Source organism: Pan troglodytes, chromosome 3 (genome assembly GCF_028858775.2).
Source record: "Pan troglodytes isolate AG18354 chromosome 3, NHGRI_mPanTro3-v2.0_pri, whole genome shotgun sequence".
Taxonomy (NCBI): Eukaryota; Metazoa; Chordata; class Mammalia; order Primates; family Hominidae; genus Pan; species Pan troglodytes.
Genome location: NC_072401.2, coordinates 150,205,875 through 150,228,618, shown reverse-complemented (window position 1 = coordinate 150,228,618; position 22,744 = coordinate 150,205,875). Strand labels below are relative to the sequence as shown.

The 22,744-nt window shown below is 36.7% G+C and overlaps 1 protein-coding gene across 5 annotated transcripts in view; it reads left to right on the top strand.

Moving 5' to 3' along the window:
• The window catches only part of NR3C2 (nuclear receptor subfamily 3 group C member 2), a 366,173-nt gene that overhangs the window by 4,326 nt on the left and 339,103 nt on the right, over positions 1-22,744 (top strand). For all 5 annotated transcript variants that reach the window (XM_063809057.1, XM_009448401.4, XM_054683874.2 and 2 more), the window contains exon 2: positions 4,111-5,869. In XM_063809057.1, the coding sequence (XP_063665127.1) occupies positions 4,113-5,869 (1,757 nt within the window). In that variant the 5' untranslated portion in view covers positions 4,111-4,112. The remainder of the gene's footprint in view (positions 1-4,110; positions 5,870-22,744) is intronic.

The window sequence follows — 22,744 nt, the reverse complement described above, 5'->3', positions numbered from 1 at the left end:
GTGAGATTCTTAAGCTTTAGTCTTTAAAGTGCCATCTTATAGCCAAATAAATATAAAAAATGATGCCTTTTCTATCATTTCCATCATGATGAGATTGGGTTTTGGGGGTTACTAAAAGTGAAAGTGTTTCCAGATAAAATACAAATTCGCAAGGATATTTGTTAATATTCCCGAAAAAAGTACTTCTTTATGGAAAAGGGCAATTTAACACAGACTGTAAAACGTAAAACTTTAAGGTTTTCCTTTGTGAAAACAGCATTTCTTTTGTGTTTGAGAGCATATGTATGGCTTAAAGTAGCACCTCCACCAGTGCTTTTCCTTTAGTGAATTTTTTTTATGTTTCGGGGCGAGGCCCATTTGCATGAAAATTAAAAGTTCATAATGTTTTTTGCATTTGTCCTAAGAGAATCTTTGGTATGGTTTCCATTGTGAGGCAGGCAAGCCTGATTTTTGTTAGTTAGATTTGTATACCTCTATCTGCTTCATTTTATACTTTAGTAACATAAACTTTTTCTTTATCCTCTAGATATTAAGTTCTATGAGGATCATATTCATCGACTAGTACTTTCAGTATTCACTAGTAAGTACAGGTTGACTGAAATTCTGCTCAAGCCATGGTCATTGTGCCAGTTGCAAAAAGATAACCTCTGTTTCCTGGATGACATAGTAAATAAATTCCTAACTGGACCCATTTGTTTACAGAAAAGACTAATTAAAATACTAGGGAGACTCAACATAAAATATTTCAATAATGCTATTTGAAAAATATCTGATCTTAAAAAAAGTTTGTGTAGAAGCCGTGCAGATGCTAGATATCTTGTATTCTTTTGTGTTTGACTATTGCCAATCTGTATAGTTTCCTTTGCTGAGAGGTGCATTAGGTTGGTAGATGAGAATACCTTAAACAAAGTAATTTAGATTTCAGCAAAGCCTTTTGCAAATTCCTTAATGAGACTCCTGTCAATAATGTGGTGAAACACAGCCTATTTTATGTTATTAAGGGAGTTCAAGGTTAGCCAAACAGGACTTGGAAAGTTGTGATCAGCTATATGATGTTAGCTGGTAAGGTGCTACCTTGTCCAGGGCTTTAAGACTGTCTTTGGTACCCATCATCTCCAGTATAGATTCTCTTCAGGTCTTCCGTAGCCTCACAAATGTGGGATATGGTTCTTGCTTTAGGGCAGAGTGCCGAAAAGTGCAGAATCTTAGTAGATGTTCTTTGAGAAAAAGGTGGAGTGGTCAAATTATTTGAGGAATGCTGGATTAAAAAGTAAACAGAATCTCCCAGAGGTTTTGATATGCAAATTTATATAGGGAAATTTCAAAAAAGCCAAGAGTGGACCGCCCTTCCCAAAAGACAATTTGGAGAATGGGTTTTGGAGAGGGGTCTGGGTGGGGGTCCCCTTCAGACACGGGACAGAGAGCCCTCTTGACTATGACCACGAAGAGAATGAGGCTATGTGAGTGACGCAGAGTGTGCCAGTGAAGGCCTTCAGGTAAAGCTGTTGAGACAAGAGTAACTTCCAGGCATCTGGTTAGATGGTGGTGCAGTTTGCCAAGAAAGCGAATGTGAATTTGGGGGTGTGGGGGGGGGGGAGATGTGTAGAAAGTGTTCAGTTTTGAATACAAATAGACATATTTATTGTGTTGTTTAACGGATTTGGATCTGAACCATTTATACCTTAGCTATATAGTCATTTATCTTTAGTATGGGGAAGACAAAATATTCTTAGGTAGAAATAGAAGCAGCATATAATATTTACTGCTATTTTTCAATACATAGCTATGACTAAATGGTTTTTTAGTAAAGCATAAAAGGCCAGTCTTAGCTATTTGGATCCCAATTCACTGTTTTTTAGTTTAGTTTTCTATCAGCTTTTACTTGGCTTTCATCCACACCAAACATTTTGGCTGGAATTACTATTAATAGATAACTACCTCAACCTTTGTAATTTTATTTATTTTCTACTGTTTTGTGATTGATTTTTGATTAGGAATTCATAGGATGTTCTTTAAGTGAAAACATACTACATAATTGGTAGATTTTAATGTTTGGAAATTGAGTATTGATATTATAATAGTTGAAAATTTTTTCAATGTATCCACTTGGGATACTGTAGTGAAATTGATCATTTCTGCCCTTTGAGAAGGTAAACTCTAGTGTAAAACACAGAAAAGTAAGAGGTAATTATAATACTTGGACAATTTGGACATTAATTTTCTTCATAGGGCTTTGTGCTATCTAATGCAAATTTATTTATGAGTCCAGCTAAGATTTATCTAATGCAAATTTATTTAGTAGCATTATTTTTCAATGTTAATACATATTCTGTAACAAAAGGACTTCGTGTTTTTTGTTTTTTTTTAAATGAAGGGAAGGTAGGCAGGGTGGAGATAGTGACAAAGAGGGGAAAGGATGAGAGGCCAAAAATAAAACTTGTGTATAGAATGGCAGAAACAGCATCTTTTAGATCAGGACTTTTATTGGGCCATAGATTGTTTACAGACTTTGAAATGTTTGAAAAATGCATAATACAGATTTTAGGAGTTTTAAAATACTAAAATGTAAAAATAAAATTTTACTGTGAGTGAGTTAATTTCCTTTAAGATATGTTTCTTTAGAGTGGTGGTTGTCAGCCAAGGGTGATTTTGCCCCCCATGGGCATTTGGTAATGTCTGGAGACATTTTCAGTTGTCACAACTGGGGAGGTGGAATGCTACTGGCATCTAGTGGGTAGGGGTTAGGGATACTGCTAAACGCCTTAACAATGCATTGGGCAGACCTCCACAGCTAAGAATTATCAGGCCCAAAATGTCAATGTGCCAAGATTGAGAAACTGTGTAGAGAGAGACTTGCGATCAAATTGCAGCTCCAACACTTGGTTGTGTGTCTGGTGCCTCAGTTTTCACACTTGTATTATTTGGATAATACTTTTATCAGTCATTCAAGGTTGTGTGTAAGGATAAATGAATTAATATATGCAAGAAGCTTGCAATACTGCATTAAATTATATGGGTAAGAATTATATCAATATAGCCTATTATGAAGATTCTGTCTGTGAAGTAAATTGATCTATAGAGCGCATGGATATGGTTATATATCTGAAACAACCTTGTGGGTTGCTTGAGGATGGGGATTGTGTCTCATTTGTTTATCACTGGCTATTCACTGACTGGTCTAAGGCCAAGGGTGTAGCAGGCACTTGGTAAATATTGTTGAATGAATGAATGAATGCTTAAATTTTCAGGGCTCCTCTCAAAAGTCACCATTTACCATTGAGAGTAAACATTTCTGGTTGTTGGCAGTCGTTCTAGCAGAGGTACCACTGGTACCATGCACAGGTCAGGGTGCATGTCAAAGTCCTTGCCAGTACTGAAATACAGAGAAGACACCAGACATTCCTGAATTGTCATACAGCCCTTTTGAGATATGGACCATCTTTATCAGAATGTATAGATCTTTTCAGAACTGACATTAAATTATTTTCATCACTAATCTAAAGAGAGTCTTACTTTTAAAAAAATCAAAAATTATTTTTCCTATGATAATTCACTTGGTATGTTTATGTTTGGAAAGAGTAACTTTAATTACATTTCCATATGTTTTTAACAAGGCCATGTATTAAATATGGAAGGCAGCTTCTATATGATCCAAAGACTCCAAAGGCATTGGAGTCAAAAGATTTAGATTTAAACCCAACTTTGTCACCATGTCTTTGACTTTGGGCAAGCCACCCACTTCACTAAGTCCTCAGTTACCTTTTTTTGCCTGCCTTAATAATTCCCAGGATTACTTTGAATATCTAATAAGTTAACATTTGTAAATATTTTTTGCAGACTCTAAAGACTGTATTATAGCAAACATGTTACTTTTATTTAGATCCAAAACAGTTTTATATGATCGCTTCTCTTGTTCTGACATCTCGACAAGCTGTAGTCAATACTCTGTTATGTCAGCATCCAAAAAGGTAACAGTTTTAAATTAGCTAGAAATGTTGCTCATAATAAGTAGAATATGTTTTGTGGCTTAGTAAATGCAATTTTAGAATGTCTTTTAGAGTAATATTGCTATAACTGACTCTAATTTTTTAATGTAAATTTATTTGTTAGCGATGGAGACCAAAGGCTACCACAGTCTCCCTGAAGGTCTAGATATGGAAAGACGGTGGGGTCAAGTTTCTCAGGCTGTGGAGCATTCTTCCCTGGGACCTACAGAGAGGACCGATGAGAATAACTACATGGAGATTGTCAACGTAAGCTGTGTTTCCGGTGCTATTCCAAACAACAGTACTCAAGGAAGCAGCAAAGAAAAACACGAACTACTCCCTTGCCTTCAGCAAGACAACAATCGGCCTGGGATTTTAACATCTGATATTAAAACTGAGCTGGAATCTAAGGAACTTTCAGCAACTGTAGCTGAGTCCATGGGTTTATATATGGATTCTGTAAGAGATGCTGACTATTCCTATGAGCAGCAGAACCAACAAGGAAGCATGAGTCCAGCTAAGATTTATCAGAATGTTGAACAGCTGGTGAAATTTTACAAAGGAAATGGCCATCGTCCTTCCACTCTAAGTTGTGTGAACAGGCCCTTGAGATCATTTATGTCTGACTCTGGGAGCTCCGTGAATGGTGGCGTCATGCGCGCCATTGTTAAAAGCCCTATCATGTGTCATGAGAAAAGCCCGTCTGTTTGCAGCCCTCTGAACATGACATCTTCGGTTTGCAGCCCTGCTGGAATCAACTCTGTGTCCTCCACCACAGCCAGCTTTGGCAATTTTCCAGTGCACAGCCCAATCACCCAGGGAACTCCTCTGACATGCTCCCCTAATGTTGAAAATCGAGGCTCCAGGTCGCACAGCCCTGCACATGCTAGCAATGTGGGCTCTCCTCTCTCAAGTCCGTTAAGTAGCATGAAATCCTCAATTTCCAGCCCTCCAAGTCACTGCAGTGTAAAATCTCCAGTCTCCAGTCCCAATAATGTCACTCTGAGATCCTCTGTGTCTAGCCCTGCAAATATTAACAACTCAAGGTGCTCTGTTTCCAGCCCTTCCAACACTAATAACAGATCCACGCTTTCCAGTCCGGCAGCCAGTACTGTGGGATCTATCTGTAGCCCTGTAAACAATGCCTTCAGCTACACTGCTTCTGGCACCTCTGCTGGATCCAGTACATTGCGGGATGTGGTTCCCAGTCCAGACACGCAGGAGAAAGGTGCTCAAGAGGTCCCTTTTCCTAAGACTGAGGAAGTAGAGAGTGCCATCTCAAATGGTGTGACTGGCCAGCTTAATATTGTCCAGTACATAAAACCAGAACCAGATGGAGCTTTTAGCAGCTCATGTCTAGGAGGAAATAGCAAAATAAATTCGGATTCTTCATTCTCAGTACCAATAAAGCAAGAATCAACCAAGCATTCATGTTCAGGCACCTCTTTTAAAGGGAATCCAACAGTAAACCCGTTTCCATTTATGGATGGCTCGTATTTTTCCTTTATGGATGATAAAGACTATTATTCCCTATCAGGAATTTTAGGACCACCTGTGCCCGGCTTTGATGGTAACTGTGAAGGCAGCGGATTCCCAGTGGGTATTAAACAAGAACCAGATGACGGGAGCTATTACCCAGAGGCCAGCATCCCTTCCTCTGCTATTGTTGGGGTGAATTCAGGTGGACAGTCCTTCCACTACAGGATTGGTGCTCAAGGTACAATATCTTTATCACGATCGGCTAGAGACCAATCTTTCCAACACCTGAGTTCCTTTCCTCCTGTCAATACTTTAGTGGAGTCATGGAAATCACACGGCGACCTGTCGTCTAGAAGAAGTGATGGGTATCCGGTCTTAGAATACATTCCAGAAAATGTATCAAGGTAAGTTGGTTTTCTCCATTTTTTTGGAAGTCATGGCTTTATACATGTTGAAGGTTAGCATTATCTTTACAGTCGATAAATTTAAACACATTTCAGATAACTGTTTTAAGGATGGTCATATGTTGCTCCCCTTTGCATGTCGATATAATGTTATTTTTTTGAAGTAGAGGGAAAAAGCATTCTTAAAATGTCTTAGAAAATATCTGCATTGATTTTGAAGGGGCATATGTAGGTGTCCCCCACTCCCCATTGCCTGTTTTAGGTGTTCGGAAAATTTATGTTTTACTGCCAGTTACTATGTAAATACAGTAATTTAGCAGACTAGTACTAGATTTTTTTTCCTTTAGCTGTTTGCCGGTTTACTAAAATTGCTTTAAGTTAGTTTATTTGTGGTCTTAGTCCTTTTTTTTTATTATGGCTTTCTTTATTAATCATCACTTCATCGGTTGTGAAAACTAAAATTGAATCCTGTATCTGTTACCCACAGGCTTCCCTCCCTTCTGCCCTTTTCTAGGTAGGTTAATTATATGAAAGTTGTGGTTTTTCAGTACAAATAAATCATTTCCTTAACTGTTGAGAGCTTTTAAAGACTCAGCATATCTAAAATTACTAAGTGGACAATCTTGCTTTCTTACTTATATTGGAAGTGAAATATGTCACTGCAGTTTTGAATTGGTATATTTATAACTTTTCAGATCTGCAAGAAGACATATTTTATTTACTGTAAAATATCTCTTGGCTTTCCTTGTTGCAGATAGCATGTTGTATATATTTAGAAAAAACAAGGAAGAGGTTTTAGATATGACTATAAAGGGTGGTTCTAAGTTTTACAGTGAATACTTGGATTGGACTTTGCTTCAGTACTGTTTTTATTACATGGTTGTGATAAATTATTCCTTTATGGACTATATAAAGAATAGATTTCCTTGGTATAGTTCATTCCTTTGGCATCCAGAACTATGTGGATAGTTTCCTTTATTTCATTAAAAATTATTTTGTGGGGAATATGTCCATCCCATTAACAGGATATAGGGTTTACATGTATTGCTGTGGCTATCTCTTATTCTATTTTTTTCCAAACCAAAAGCAAAAACTTCATGTATTCTTTTCATTGTCATTGCCTCAAACCTTGCTTTTCTTGCTTATGGAAGCAAACATTTCATAAAGGATACATTTTTATAGTTTCCCCACAGCATGAACTATTTAATCATATTCTAATGCTGTCTCTTAAATTATAAGCTCTAACACAAGTCATGAGATAGCATGGCTGCCATCAGAACCAAACTGAGCATGTGTTTTACTGCTAGTGCTTTGCTTTACTTTTAGAGAAGGACGTTTTTTCATGTGTTGTGAATATTTTTGTAAATGATGTTTTTAGTGAGCTGGTATGAGGTAGTATAGCCTGGTAGTTAACAGCATAACTGGTTGAAATCCCAACTCTGCTACTTAATTGTTTAGTTTTCTCAACTGTATAAGGGGATTAAATAGTACCCATCTAAAAGGTAGTTAAGACAATTTAAATGAGTAAATTTATGAGAAATACTTTGAATTCCTTCCAGTATGTTAGTATGCATTGTATATGTTTTGCTATTATGAAATGGTTTTATAATTTTTAGTTTTCATATTTTTAGTTTTCTTTTTCTTCATTGTATGAAATTCCACAGAATCTTATAAAGAAATACTTAAAATATTTAAGCACTTGTTAAAGTAAATATTTGATAATCTCTTATGATTAAACTCATATTTTAAAAATGATTATGCACTATACCTTTGTTATTACAGTTCTATTTATGCTTTTTTATTTTTGAAAACTATTGCTTTGAGTAATGATGTTTCTGGTAGAAATATTACAGATGCAGTAAGCTCAAATGATTGTCTCTTATGTTTGTTCTATATCCCTATTTCTACTATTTTAAATGTAGTTTTCATGCTCCACTCAAGAAGCCCTCCTGATGGTCCAATGACCCATGCATAGCCTTAGACATGTTAGTATGAATTAGTGACCTTGAGCCTATCCTGCATTCATAGGCACAGGAAGCATTGTCTTGTGTCTCCTCTTGAGTATTCCAAAATTCCTTATGTATTTGTTAATACAGTCAACAGGGATTCATTCTGCTTATATACATACTAGTTTTGTGCCAGCTAAATTTCCTAAAAACTTTAAAGCTTTAACATGATTTGATATCTCTTATAGATTAATGATTCTTTACAGCTTTTCTTGGTGAATACTATCCAAACCTATTTGTTTTGATGATTATCAGAGTAAAAGCTCAAGGATCAGAGGAAATTTAGTTGTTTTTCTAGAGTTCAGTCTACATGTTATAATATTTAATTTAACCTTGTCCAAGTATCATCCTTAGTCTCTTATTTTGAACAAAAAACCCAACCTTTTTGCCTGTTTCTTAAAATATGATGATAACTCATTTCAGGGAATGTTGAATAGGTTAATGAATTAAATATCATAAAGGATCAAGGCAGTGTATACTGCTTCTAGGTTTAATAGTATCCTTCATCATTAGGTTGAACCTTGAACTGCAGTATTTTCTGGTAGATGTCAAATCATGGTTTGAGGGTTCCTGAGACCTTTTCAAGGAAGTTCACACAGTCAGAAATCATGCTTTGTTAAAATATCCACCCAAAATGGAACACAGATCAATGGATTTTGATATAATCTTGTATGAAAATTTCACTGATGTTGTTTCAGATTCCACATTGAAACTAACCTTTAAGGAACTATTCAGTGTTACTTTTCAGTATAGTATCAAAGATTCATATCGACAATTATCTGAAATGACCATTAAAATATTCTTCCCCTTTCCCAACAACATATCTATATGAGACGAGATTTTCTTTATGTACTTGAAGAAAAACATAGCACCACACGTAGCAATGAAAATCCAGCAGTCTTCTATTAAGTGTGACAGTAGTCTTGCAAAAATGTTAAACAGTGCCACTCTTCTCACTAAGGATTTTTGTTTGGGGAAATATTGTTTCATAAACAGTTTTCATATTGTTTATGTTAATATGCAATCACTTATTTTTAAATGATTTTAAAACATTTGTTTTAATTTTTAATTTAAACTAATTTAATATTAGTTTTAATTTTTAATTTAAATAATTTAATTTTAGTTTTAATTTCCAATACAGTATCAATAACTGTAACTCACATAAACAAATGCTCTTTGGGATCCTTCATACTTTTTAAGAATGAAAAGGAATTCTGAGATCCAGAAGCTGAGAACTGCTGGTCTGTTCTCTTCTATACACCCTTTGGAGGTTAATGAAGAAAGAAGATATTACATTATTTGTATTAGTGTTACTGAATATTATTTTGAGGAAGAAGTGTTCTATTCAAATAGGAAAAATGATTCTTGCTCAGGTTAATTTTTTAAACTGACAGAAATGAGTAATGGCTGTGAGGTGTGTGTTGTCTTTATTTCAGTCTGTGGGCATTCAGTGAGAGTGGTGACGAAAGTCATCTGTTAATAATTTCCAGTGAATGGATTGTCTGAGCACCAAATTGTAAAGTAAATTATGACAAAGCTAAATGTAAAGCCCTTAGAATGGACGCCGGACCTAGTTGTGTCAGGTGGATTAGAACTCCCCTGTCTGCTTGGACATCAACAAAACCGCTCTGAGCCTCAGTTTCTTCATTTTAAAGTGATTAAGTTGAACTAATCATTTTGCTGATCACTAATATGCCCCAAGAGCTGCCAGTGTAATTTCCTTTGAAGAATCAAAATAGAGTATCCTTTAACATACTTGCTAATTTAGTTTCAAGTATTTTGTATTCTCAAGTCTAGCTTCATGGTTTTCAGGGTAGTCTGGGGAGAAAAATATCATTTCCGTTTACCATTTTAAAGTAAAAATGAGGAGGGGCGATCTATGATTTTACTTGAAAAGAGGAGCAGTTGTGTTTTTTTAAAACCAGATTTAAAGAAAAAATAAACTCTGAAACTTACTATGAATTCCTTGTTCTTCTTATTTATACAATTCCTCATGGAAACAGGGCATTTCTGTTGACATAACACTGGCTGTTTATGGCGATAGTCATAGTCACTTTGATAGCATCATAACACAGGGCTAACATTGACTTAGACTTTTAAATGTAAAGTTTACTATTTCAAAGGGCATATTCTGGTAGGTTACAAGAACAGTAATTAGGCTTTATCTTAATATGTGCTGATTTTTTTTCACGATAGAATGAAACAGTTTAGTAAATAACCTATATTTATTCTTTTATTTTTCAATTGCCCCTGAAGTTTCCTTGAAACTCACATTATATGACAAACCAAACATCAGAATTCGGGGAGTTTGTGACAAAGTTTGCCCTTTTACTAAACTTTCAGAATAAACAGTTGAGAAGGAAATATTTCCATGTAATGCAATGTCTGAAAGAATGGTGGGGTGTGTGTCTGAGAGAGAGAGAGTGTATTGGTGCTTACTCTAATACATAAATCCATTACAGCATTGCTTAGGTCATTTGGGAATGAAAACATGTAACTTTCTTTTACTTATTATTTGTCTCATAATATTTTGATTTTGAAATTGCTAATGTACCTAGAATTTCACCAGGTAAATATTTTAAATATTTTTGTAAGTTATTTTAAAATGAGAGTTGTTTCTCCTGATATTCATTTTTCATTCACTTGTATTTCTGGGAAGAGTGGTGATAATAAAAAAATTAAGTGTTTTATGATACACAAATCACTATGTACAGTGTACTTTTGTGAATTTCATTTTTAAACATCACAAATATCGTAGGTTTATATGTCAGTATGTCTGCCTCTTATCTAAAATATTGGTTTATTATTTACATCATACTTTAAAAATGATGCTGAGATAAAAGCCATGGTTTCAGTTAGATAACCTCAAATTATTCCACTTAATGCAATTTTCATACCGGTGACATACTACGGACTTAGACTTTTGAATGTAAAGTTCTTACTATGGAGATATTACTTATAGATTTGATATTCCATGTTGTCTTTTGCAATATTGAAATTCTAGGTGTGTCTGACCTTTTCTGTCCTTGGAATGTTACAGTAATAGCAGATGTTATATTGATCACCACTAATTTAGGAGCAACACTTTGCTTCTCTTCATACTTTGATGTCATTATGTTTTTCTGCAAAGTAATACTTTTTTCTTCACTTTCAGCTGTTGCTTTAGTTTTGTACTGTTCATTTGCTGATAAAAATTTACCCCCACTGCTAAATAATATATCATTTTGTTTCGTTTACTAAATTCAAATTGAGAGAAAAATATTAGCTTCTTGATTACATTTAAATATAGCCATTAACTTGGATATCTTTGATGACATTCCAACATTTATTAATGAAAACCGAGGAAAAATAAAAGCATGTTAAATGGATAGCGTCTTCATTTTAAACATTAGGGTCTCTGGTTTTAAACTGTGAAGTATAGGATTTGTTTTTAGTTTTAAGAGTTTTATTTTGTTCCTTATATAGTAAGGTAGTGATGAAGTTAAAATGTAATTACATATGAGCACTTGTTAATTTATGCTCTAGACACTTCTGGATTTATGATTGTTAGTGTTATGGCTAAGGCCAAAATTTTTATGTAGAAAAGTGGTGGAAATTGTATTTTTTGCTAGAAATAGAAAACTGTAGTTTAAGGAAGGAAACAGGACAAACAAAAAGTAATTTGAATGCTTAAAAAGTTAATACCTTAGGGAGGGAGTATGAGATAATAGCTGGCCATCTGGATTCATAACTGTGGCTATGACTTAATTTCATTTCTGATGAATACTTCATTGGTATGTAACGAATATTCACCTTATGTATTAGGAGTTTTTGAGATAAATATATGAAAACTCTGATATGAAACTGAAATTTGGCTCGTAAGTGGCAAAATTGACTTTAGATATTCTGGCAGGGAGAGGTTATATGGGCAAGTCTTGGAAAATGGGGATGTGGGGGATGATCAGAGTTGGTATTTACACTTAGCATTGAAAATCTTGCAGGGAGTGGGTAGTGGGTACTTACTGGAGGAGGGAGCTCTGTGAGCAAAATCCTGGAGATGGGGAGAAAACACTGAGTGTGGTTGAGCCGCGTGGTGGGCTGTGATGTCGGAGTTGGGGGTGAGAAAACCTGGAAGAGGCTAGTTGGAACTAGAAGGGAGTTGAATTTGAAACTTACACTAAGAAATTTGTACTTAATTTGGTAGGTAGTGAGTTGTTATGGAAGTATTGGAGCAGGACATGGCAGGAGAGGAAGTGCACTTGGGGAAACCTTATTGGGCAGCGTGTTTGTAGGGTGGATAGGAGTATAAAGAGCCTTGTTAAATTATTTCAGCTGTGTAGAAGGATGAGAGCTAGGCTCTCTGGAGTAAAGATGTTGGGGGTAATAGAAGGGGACAGGTTTGAGATATTACAGAAAAAGCCTATGTAAGCGTCTATCTTTTGTATAAAAATTGATTTTGAAATAATCACAAATTTACAAAAAAGAAAGTATATTATAGAGAACTCCTAGCATCAAGGACATTCACTTACATAATGAGAATATAACCATTAAAATCCAGAAATTAGTATGGATAAGTTACTGGCATCTACTCTTTTGCTGTTTGTCCAAATAATGCCTTTTATAGCAAAAGGATCCAGTTCAGAATTATGTATTGTGTTTAGTTGTCATGTCTCTTTAGTCTGGGATAGTTCTCAGTCTTTTCTAGATTTCATGACTTGATACTGCTTTTGAAAATTAAAGGGCAGTTATTTGGTAGAAAGTCTTTCCATTGGGTTTTCTGGTATGTTTCCTCATGATTAGATTCAACAGATGTACCTTTGGCAGGAATACCATGGTCTCCCCAACCTTAGCATCAGCTTTTGTACCACTGTCTCCCGCTGGAATGGAATGATAATGTAACAGAAAGACAGAAAGGCAGGATTCTACTCCCAGCTCTGTTTTGTGCATTCTTCTCATTGCATCCTGTCAGGTGGCATGTGATTTCTGTTTGGGTTATTACTATACTTAGACCACTTGATTCAGGTGCTGTTTGCAGGGTGTCTCCATGATAAAGTTACTCTTTTCCTTTTGCTATTAGAATATATTTTGTGGAAGGTACTTTGAAACTGTGTAAGCACCCCATTCTTCATCAGACTTTGTTTATTCAGATATTTATGTATATCAGCATGGCGTCATTGTTTTTTGTTTTGTGAAGTGAGTTACGTACATACTGTTACTGTCCTAATTTTTGATGGTCAGAATATTCCTGATTAAGCCAATGGAAGCCCATTGAGAGTGGTTTCTGTGTCCCTTTGCCTTGTCCCTATCATTCCTTGAGCACATCCTTGCTTTAGGCCCATCTCGTACTTTTCCTGACCCAGATCTGGAATTGGCCATTTCTTCAAGGAGGGTTCCCATCCCTGAAGACACTTTTCCTCTTTCTGATTACAGTCTAACGCCACATTCTGGGTCATAGGGACACCCCCCCTTTCTATGGCTGCCCTCCTTATCCCACCCAGGCACAGACTCCCGTGCTGGGCTGTCCTCACCCTGCTGGGGTTCGGACACCCTCCACTAGACCACACAAACACACAGGTGCCCTCCTGTCTCTGCTTGACTCTGACCTTCCACATCAGATTTCTGAGCCACCCTTGGGCTTAATAGACCCAACTATAAGCCACCACAGTTGGCCACCCCCTTTCTCCACTGTGGATACCTACTTTGCTGTGTCTTATGTAATGATTTTAGGACTAAATTGTTAAGGAAGAGGAAGGGGAGGAGTTGATATTTGAGTAGAAATAGTAAAGTATGTGGAAAATCGGCAAAAACATCATGTTATGAGCTTAACTCTCATGGATAATGGTGAGTAAGAGAAATGAAGAGATCAGCCAGGCACAGTGTAATCCCAGCCCTTTGGGTGGCCAAGGTGGGCACATCACTTGAGGCCAGGAGTTTGAGACCAGCCTGGCCAACATGGTGAAACCCCATCTCTACTAAAAATACAAAAATTAGCAGGGCATGGTGATTTGTGTCTGTAATCCTAGCTACTCAGGAGGCTGAGACGCAAGAATCGCTTGAACGTGGGAGGTGGACGTTGCAGTGAACCGAGACCATGCACTACACTTCAGCCTGGGTGACAGAGCGAGATTCTCTCTCAAAAAAAAAAAAAAGAAAAAGAAAAAGAAATGAAGAGGTCAAGAATAGGTTTGGAGCAGAAGTACTGTTACTTTGGCTAGATGAGTTTTAAGTGCCAGACCTACCTATGATTGGAAACATTCTTTATATAGGTGGCAATGTTGGTCTGGAGGTCAGGGAGGCCTCTTCATAGAAATTGCAATTGAGGGAGTCCATGTGGATGCTGTTAGATTGGTGCAAAAGTAATTGTGGTTTTTGCTGTTAAAAGTAATATTACCCAGGGAGGGAATGTATATAGTGACTCAAGTACAGTTTAAAGTGCATTTTGTTAGGAACTTGGAGGAATAGTGCACCACTGAGAAGATGAACAACGCCTCCTAATGAAGGAGACAGAATTATGTAGAGAACCAAGATCGTGCTTAAGTCATAGATGCCAAAGGGAAGAATCAGGTAGTCTTAGAATTTCCAGTAGAAGGGCTCCAAGACTATCTAGAAATCTGACCCACTATGGGCATGGATACTGAAACTAATGCCCAGAGAAACAGCATGGCTTCTCCAGTATCATACAAAGTAGCTAGTAACACAGCTGGGAATAGAATCCTGCCTTTTTGTCTTTGTTACCTTATCCTTTTCTTCCAGTGGGAGATAGTGGTTTTCTATCAGAGGGTTGGGAAGACCAGGAATAGAACCTAAGAGCCGTTGACAGATGGGTGCTGGTGATTTTCAAGAAGGGATTGGATTGGATTGTGATTGGCTAAGGAGTAAATGAACATTGAAGAGGAGAACCTGGGGCATGGGGTGGAGGCACAATGCTTACTCTTGGGAGTATATTTGCTGTGTCATCTGTTTTGGTGACAGCAAAAGTGGTTAAAGGGAGGAGATGGTAGTGCAAAGAAATGGCAGGTTCAGAGTAAGGATTTTGTTTGGCAGGTGAAATATGAAGAGGGCAATGGACTTGTGCTGAGACTGAAAATGTGAGAGAGACAAGAGGATTGATGAGGCAGTGTCCTGGGAAGGTGAGAATAGAAATGAGACTGCAGTCAGCCTCAGAGTTAAATATTTAACTGTGAGAGTTTCGGCACTTGCTGGTGACTGCCGTCACTATTTTACAGATATGAAAACTGAGACGGAGACAGTATTCGTGATTTGCCTAAGGCCCTATAGTGAAGGCCAATGAAGAAACAGGTATTTGAGATAGAGAAGAAGAAAGCAGACTATCCTAAATAATAGGCAGCCAGATGGATCTTTTAAAAACGTAAATCAGATTATGTGGCTGATAGTTTAAAGCCCTCTGGTGGCTTCTCATTGCAAGCAGCAGAAAGTAAAATAATTTAGGGTCTGTAAGACACTAAATTACCAGGCCCCTGATTGCTATATTTCGTATCTGTTCCTCCTTGCTCATTCCCCACACTGACCTTTCTGTGGTTTCCACAAACCAAGCCCCCTTCCTTTTGGGGTCCTCTGTACTTACTGGTGCCTCTGCCGAGAAGGCTATGCCTCCAGATTTTGGTTTCCTGCCTCTTTCTTGTCACTTAGGATTAGTTCAAATGTCACCCTCCCAGAGAGGCCTTCCTTGATCTTCTTATTGAAAGTGGTCATCCCCTGCCTTCTAACACATCACCTTCTTTGTCTCTCTTCATAGCAGTACCTGTCAGAATGATCTTTCTTTACTTCATTTCTGCTAGTTAGCATGTAAGCCTCCTGAGAGAAGGACCTCATCTGGCCTGTTACTTGTACATTTTCCATACCTGAAACAGTGCCAGGTCTGTTGTTCATGTTCAGTAAATACTGAGAGAATGAATGGATGGATTGACTAGCAGAGGGGGTGGGTATATATCTGGCATGACTAAATATTGGTGATTATGTAATATTAATAAAATTATTAAATGACAGAATTCTACTGAGTTCAGCAAAAAAAATTGTTTTGACTTCTGTCAGCATATTTTTAGAATTTTCCACAAAATAATTAACAAATACTGTTCTTCCTTTTTCTCATCTCAGTATAATACAGTAGTTGGTAATGATATATTCCAAGATAATTGATGACTTACACTCTTAGTCTGCACAATGAGATTACTTATTTTTATTCCTACTATAAAATTCACTCTTTTTGATGTTCAGTTCTACATGTTTTGTGAAATGTGTAGTCATGTAACCACCACCCAATTGAGATGCAGAAGAGTTCTATCATTCACTAAAATTCTCTTGGTCAATCCTTTTCCTCACTCCCAAACCCTAGTGACCACTGTATATGCCCTATTGGTATAATTTTGTTTTTTTTTTCTATGTTGTCTATAAACTCTATGTAGCCTTTGATTCTTGCTTCTTTCACTCAGTATAATGCACTTGAGATTCATCCATATTATTGCTTATTTCAGTAGTTTCTGTTTATTGCTGAGTACTATTCCATTTATGGCTATATCACATTTTATTCATCCATTTACCTGTTGGTAGACATTTGGCTTGTTTCCAGTTTTGGCTACTACAGTTAAAGCCAATATAAATATTTACATACAAATATCTGCATAGACATATGTTTTTTTTTGTTCAGTAAAAACCTAGGAGTGGAATCATTAGAATATACAATAGGGGTAATTTCAATTTTTCAGAGACTATCAAATTGTTTTACAAAGTGTTTGTACCATTTTAATATTCCCATCAGCAGTGTATTAGAGGCCCAGTTCATTACATCCTTTCCAACACTTGATAGTCTTTTTAAGCTTAGGCATTATAGTACATGTGTAGGGATATCTCATTGTGGTTTAAATTGGCATTTCCTAATATCTTAAAGACACCAAACATCTTCTCATGTGCTTATTTGCCATTCATATGCCTCCCTTTCATGCCTGCTTACTCTTGCCCATTTTTATTGTGTGTTTTTCATCTTTTTGAGTTCTATTATCAATGTACCTTACTGTAAACTTTTTGATAGAAGACCTAGAACTAAGAGTACAATAGATATTTAAAATTCTGTACTGGCAGGCTGGGCGTGGTGGCTCACGCCTATAATCCTAGCACTTTGGGAGGCCTAGGTGGGCAGATTTTCTGAGGTCAGGAGTTTGAGACCAGTTTGGCCAACATGGTGAAACCCCGTCTCTACCAAAAATACAAACAAATATTAGCCAGGCGTGGTGGCGTGCAACTGTAATCCCAGCTACTCGGGAGGCTGAGGCAGGGGAAGGGGAATTGCTTGAACTAGGGAAGTGGAGGTTGCAGTGAGCTGAGATCGTGCCACTGCACTCCAGCCTGGGTGACAGAGACTCTATTTCAAAAATAATAATAATAATAGGCAATTTTCAAATTATTTAGTCCCCACTCTGTCCTTAATGTGGGTGAACAAAAAAATGAATATGAAACAAACCAAATGTCCCCACTGTATTCCCATCTAGTTGGGGAAGATAGCTCACATGAGTGTATACAGCTTTTTTCCCCTCACCAATTATGTGTTTGATTGTGTGATGGAGATAAAAGTTGTCACCAAAGATTAGAGAAGGAAGAGTTCCATGTGGGCTAGAATAGTCAAGGAGACCTTCATACAGGAGGTGAAGATTTCAGTAGATGTTTGAAGATTGGTAGTACTTGAGGGGAAGTCGGGAGAGTATTCAAGGAATAAGTAATAGCACAAGTCAAGTGCTAGACAGGACAAATGAAACTTGCCTGGATGGGTTTAATGGTAGTTAGGGAAAACTAGATTATAGACATTGGTGAATGCTGAAATGAAGTTTTGGGCACTGTTAATATAGCACATTAAACTTTTTTTTTTAAATTCAGGAATGACATAAAAGGGGGTAGAAAGGTTAACCTGGTAAGCGAAGGAGAAAATAAGGATTGAGACAAAAGCACAGTGTAGAGGCTGTCATATTGGTAATTTAGGCAGATAGGAGCCCAACTGGTTGGGATGGTGAGCGAGAGGTAAATACTAGAGACAATTTAAAGGAAGAAATCATTGAATACAGGTTATTGGACCCAAAACCTGTTCCTTTTCAACTACATGACTAAACCGTGTGTGTTAACAGCACCACAAAAAGTAGATTGCCAAGGAGTATAGGAAAGAAAAACACAGGAGTTTATAGGAACAAGGAGAAACTTTAAGCAGAGTTATGGCTCTAATGTAAGAGAAGAGGAGCAGAATAGTTTTGTTTGAATGAAGGTAAAACTTGATAATTTCAGTACCAAAATGGAATACCTTTTATTAGACTACAGAAAAAAATACCCCCAGGAAATGGAAACAGGAAGAGCCAACTACTGGTTTGGCAGAGTTGGAAAGCAAACTGGTGAAAGATTATGTAAATGAATTAGAAATAGTGACATATGGATTTTGATATGCATACAAGATCTAGGCTTGTTTGGAAGTCTATTAATTGTGTCCTCAAGTAACTGGTGTTTGAATTCACAGTACTCTTTCCAGAAGTAGAAATGTGCTTATTTTCTTCCGTCACATGGTAGAGTTTGTTTTTACTTAAAAAATATTTTTCCGATATGTTTGAAATTCTAGATGCAAAGTTTCAGGGTATAGAAATGGAATTGGGAGTAGATATTCTTTAGTTTATGCCAATTTGGATTCTCACTATTTTTTTTGAAATGGAAATTATATCCTGAGAGGCTTTTGTTCTTGGAAATTTGAGGTATGACTAAAGAATTTATGATCATATGATACAAAGGTTTTTTTTTTTCCTCAATTCCTCTGTCATTTTCATACCCGATCTGGGTAAGTATACATGAGTTATTCCCCTGAAACTTCTAAAAGCATTCTGGGCTTTCTATATGTGGTAGAAATGATAATTTCATTGACATATACCCTGTATTTTGGACTTGGTTGCTATGTGTAAGGTGAAAAATAGCATTTTTCCCCCTCTTAAGTACTGTTTTTTAGGGAACTGAAGAAATTAATGGATTCCTAGAGTAGAGGAAGGAGGAGTTATGAGCATAGCAACCTTTCACTGTGAAAACCTAAAGCTCCTACATTTGTATGACTTCTGAAACATTCAGATCCATGGGTGGCCACTGGATGTCTATTAGCAAATACCTCTATTTTTGAGCTAATTTTCATTTAACAAGCAAAAGATTTTTATGAGAGAGTATAATTTCATGAACTGTGCATTTCATGAACTGTGCATTTTTTGAAGGCTGAATTTGTTGCCAGTACCTGAGAATGGAAGAGGTAAAGAATAGAATTCTGTGAACATGGCCTAGCCTCTGTGATTTCATAATGCTGAAGTATGCTTTTTTAAAAAGTTAAATTCTTGCCAATTTTACTCTAGCAGGAATAAATAAATCTAGTATTCTGAGGGTTTTAATGAAACTAGACATAAAACAAGTTGAAATTAATGGGGAAAATGGCTAGATGTCCATGACTGTCAGAGTCAGTACATTGTCAGTATCCTCCAGAAATGTAACTGATATTAAGCAAGCTGAGTTATTTCCAGGCGTTGAATCCATGAAGAATGGTAAATGTTTTCTCATCATACTTATTCTTAGAATGTTGTGATACTTTTGATATTTCAGTTACTCGTCTTTAAAAGGGGAGTGCCCTTCCCTGGGCCTTGCCCAAGAGAAGAAAGAAAGACTATATTAAGACAGAAAACATGGACATTTTAAAGAGACGAATACACTGCTATGTGAAATACCAGTTCTACTCAGTAAACTCCCTGGAACCTATAACAAACAACAGTGCACATTAAAAGCACTTAATCCAAAAAGAGTTCTGAAGATGGATGGTGGTGATGGTTGTACAACAGTGTGAAAGTGCTTAATGCCACTTAACTTAATGGTGAATATGGCAAATTTTATGTATATTTTGTTATAAAAAAGGTAGTTGAGTCCTAAAAATAGGGAGGTGCTACATTGTCTAATAAGTATAGTGTCATATATGTGCTCTGTTCAGTACTGATTTTCTTTCAGCAAGCATTTATATAAGCACTTGACTTGGTCAAAGCCTAGTCCTGGGTGTGTTAGTCTGTTCTTGTATTGCTGTAAAGAAATATCTGAAACTAAGTAATTTATAAAGAAAGGTAATTGGCTCATACTTCTGCAGGCTGTACAGGAAGCATGGAGGCATCTGCTCGGCTTCTGAGGAGGCCTCAGGAAACTTGCAGCCATGGTGGAAGGTGAAAGGGGAGCCAGGCATTTTACATGGTTGGAGCAGGAGCAAGAGAAGGAGTGGGGAGCTGCTACACACTTTTGAATAACCAGATCTCATGAGAACCCTATCACAAGACAGCAGCAAGGGAATGGTGCTAAACCATTCATGAAGGATTCACCCCTGTGATTCAATCCCCTCCCACCAGGCTCCCATCTCCAACATTGGGGATTACAGTTTGACATGAGGTTTGGGTGGGGACAGAGATCCAAACTATGTCACTGGGTATGTGGTCAGAGTGGAAAATGAGGAAGTCCTCACTTTTAGGAACACCCAATCTATATAATATTCAAGATCCCGTTACAAAGTAGGTTGTGGTAGGTGTTATTCTGGAGGTACCAAATAATGTTTTGAGAACATAGGGAGGGAACAGTTAGAAATTAAATACTAATTTCATTAATAAAATTATGTGATAGTTATAAGTGAATGTAATATGATTAGTCAGTACTCTTGGTTTGCAAACAGCACAAGGACCCGTCTCATATTAGCTTGAAGAAAATAGAATCTCTTGGCTTAAACAAATGGGAATTCAGGAAGTACACCTCAGGCTTGGTTAGATCCTAGGTTTCGAATGGTGTCATCCTATAGTTTCTTTGTCTGCATCTACTAGGGCTTTACTTTTTTTATTCAGTTATATTTTCTGGCCAGCGTCACTCTGGGCTTTTATTTTCATTAGTTGTTCAGGTTAAAAGGAATAACCTTTCTCGACAGATTCTGATTGATCTGGCTTGGGTCACTCATCCAGCCTTAAGTAGGGGTGTTGCTTGTGTGCTCACGTGAGTGGACGTGTATGCATGTAGGTGGTGGGGGTTTGGTCTCACCCAACCCCATGTACTAAGAACACAGGAAGATGTGTCTTCAAAGGGTCTGGCCAAACAAAAACTGTACCCTACATCAGTTTCAAAAACTGATCACACAGTCATTAATTATTCCCTATTTAAATAGGTTGGTCACATTGCTTTTCTAAGCATTATCATTAGTAAGACTTAATTATTATTGAAATGAACTATCTGGTAATATTGTGAGCTGGTGGAGAACAGAAAATTAATGATTGGAAAGGGCAAAAGCAACATGTTTTTGGGAGGGAGGATCTGATAGTTTCTTTTACAAAGTACATTTACAGATGCTTTAATAATGAGAAAAATTAATGGTAATCAGAATGTTTTCCAAAAGAGTACACTGCAGATTGATCATCAGTCACTGATATGTAAAGAATGTTGCCATTAATATTATTCTAAAAAGCTCATTAAATTGGTCCCACGAATAAATATGGCTCTAGACTATCCAGCTCATTATCATTATCCACCTAAGAGTACGTAAGAAGTATTTTATATCATGTCTTCTTTGGCCTTTTCACTGAGGGCCTGTGCCATTCTCGATGCAAATAATCTTTTCTGAATATGGGAGAATTACTAACAAATTTATACCTGCTCACCAGGACGCTATACATACTTGCACATGTAATTTTGCTTATAGCTTCAGAAGATTCGTGGGCCCTTCCTTCGCCAACCGTTTCATGAACCCATGAGCCCCAGATTAAGAACTCTTTCTCTTGGTTGTTGTTAAAATATAACTACATAGCAGGAAGAGGACCATTGTGATCCACTACCAATAGAACATTTATAGTTGAAAATGCAATTCGAGTTGTTTGTTCACCAGTGATGCTAAGTTATGCATTTGTTTACATCTCATAACGTGGTAAATATTTATGCAAGATGGCTAGCCAGACAAAAAGAAAAAAAAAGAAAAAACAACCATGAAATAGAGAATGCAAGGTGACCCATGTAAACAGGCTAGAGATACATTTGAAAAAGATGAGGGTTAAAGAGTGTGTAGATGTTGGCAGGTAAAGAGATAGCATCCTCTAGGGAGGATATTATCAGGAGTCAGAGTAATCTTGGTAAATGGGAGAATATGTAAGAAATGAACATGTAGAAGAGTGGAAAGCCAACTTTTAGGTCATACTTCCACTTGCTCATCATATGGCCTTGAGCAAGTTACCTATCCTCTCTAAGAATGAGTTTCCTTCCACCTCTGTAAAATAGTGACACTAACAGTCCTTCCTCCTATGCTATTGGGAAATTTTCTGAGCTAATCTATGTAAAGTACTGGCATGTAGAGAGTGCTCAATACAAATCTTAGTTCTTATTATTGTTGATTGTTATTAGTTTCAATTAAAATTGAAATAGAGGAATAGGAACAAATAGGAACTACAATGGGTAAATAATTACTCATATGAGAGTATGACCTAAGAGATTCCATTTTGAAATGAATTAACAATGTAGTATTAATAAATTCAACCTCTAACATTATTGTAGAGAGAGGAAATTCTTCTAGTTCTTTGTGAGAACTTAATTGAGAACTGTATTCTTCTCTGAACTTCAAAAATAGAGATTATCATGAAGATATCTTAGTGATTTTTAAACTCTTTTTTTAGAGCAATACAAATGAACATTAACATTTACATATATCACACGCTCCATGGTGGTTTGATTGAAAAGCATTGTGTGGGTATGTGTGTGTGCGCAGTAAAGCAAATAGCACAAGTTTTGTTTTTGTGATATTCATAAAAATCAATACTCAGCATAGAAATATGACTCAGTAAGAATTGCTTATTATGGACTATAACATAGATAA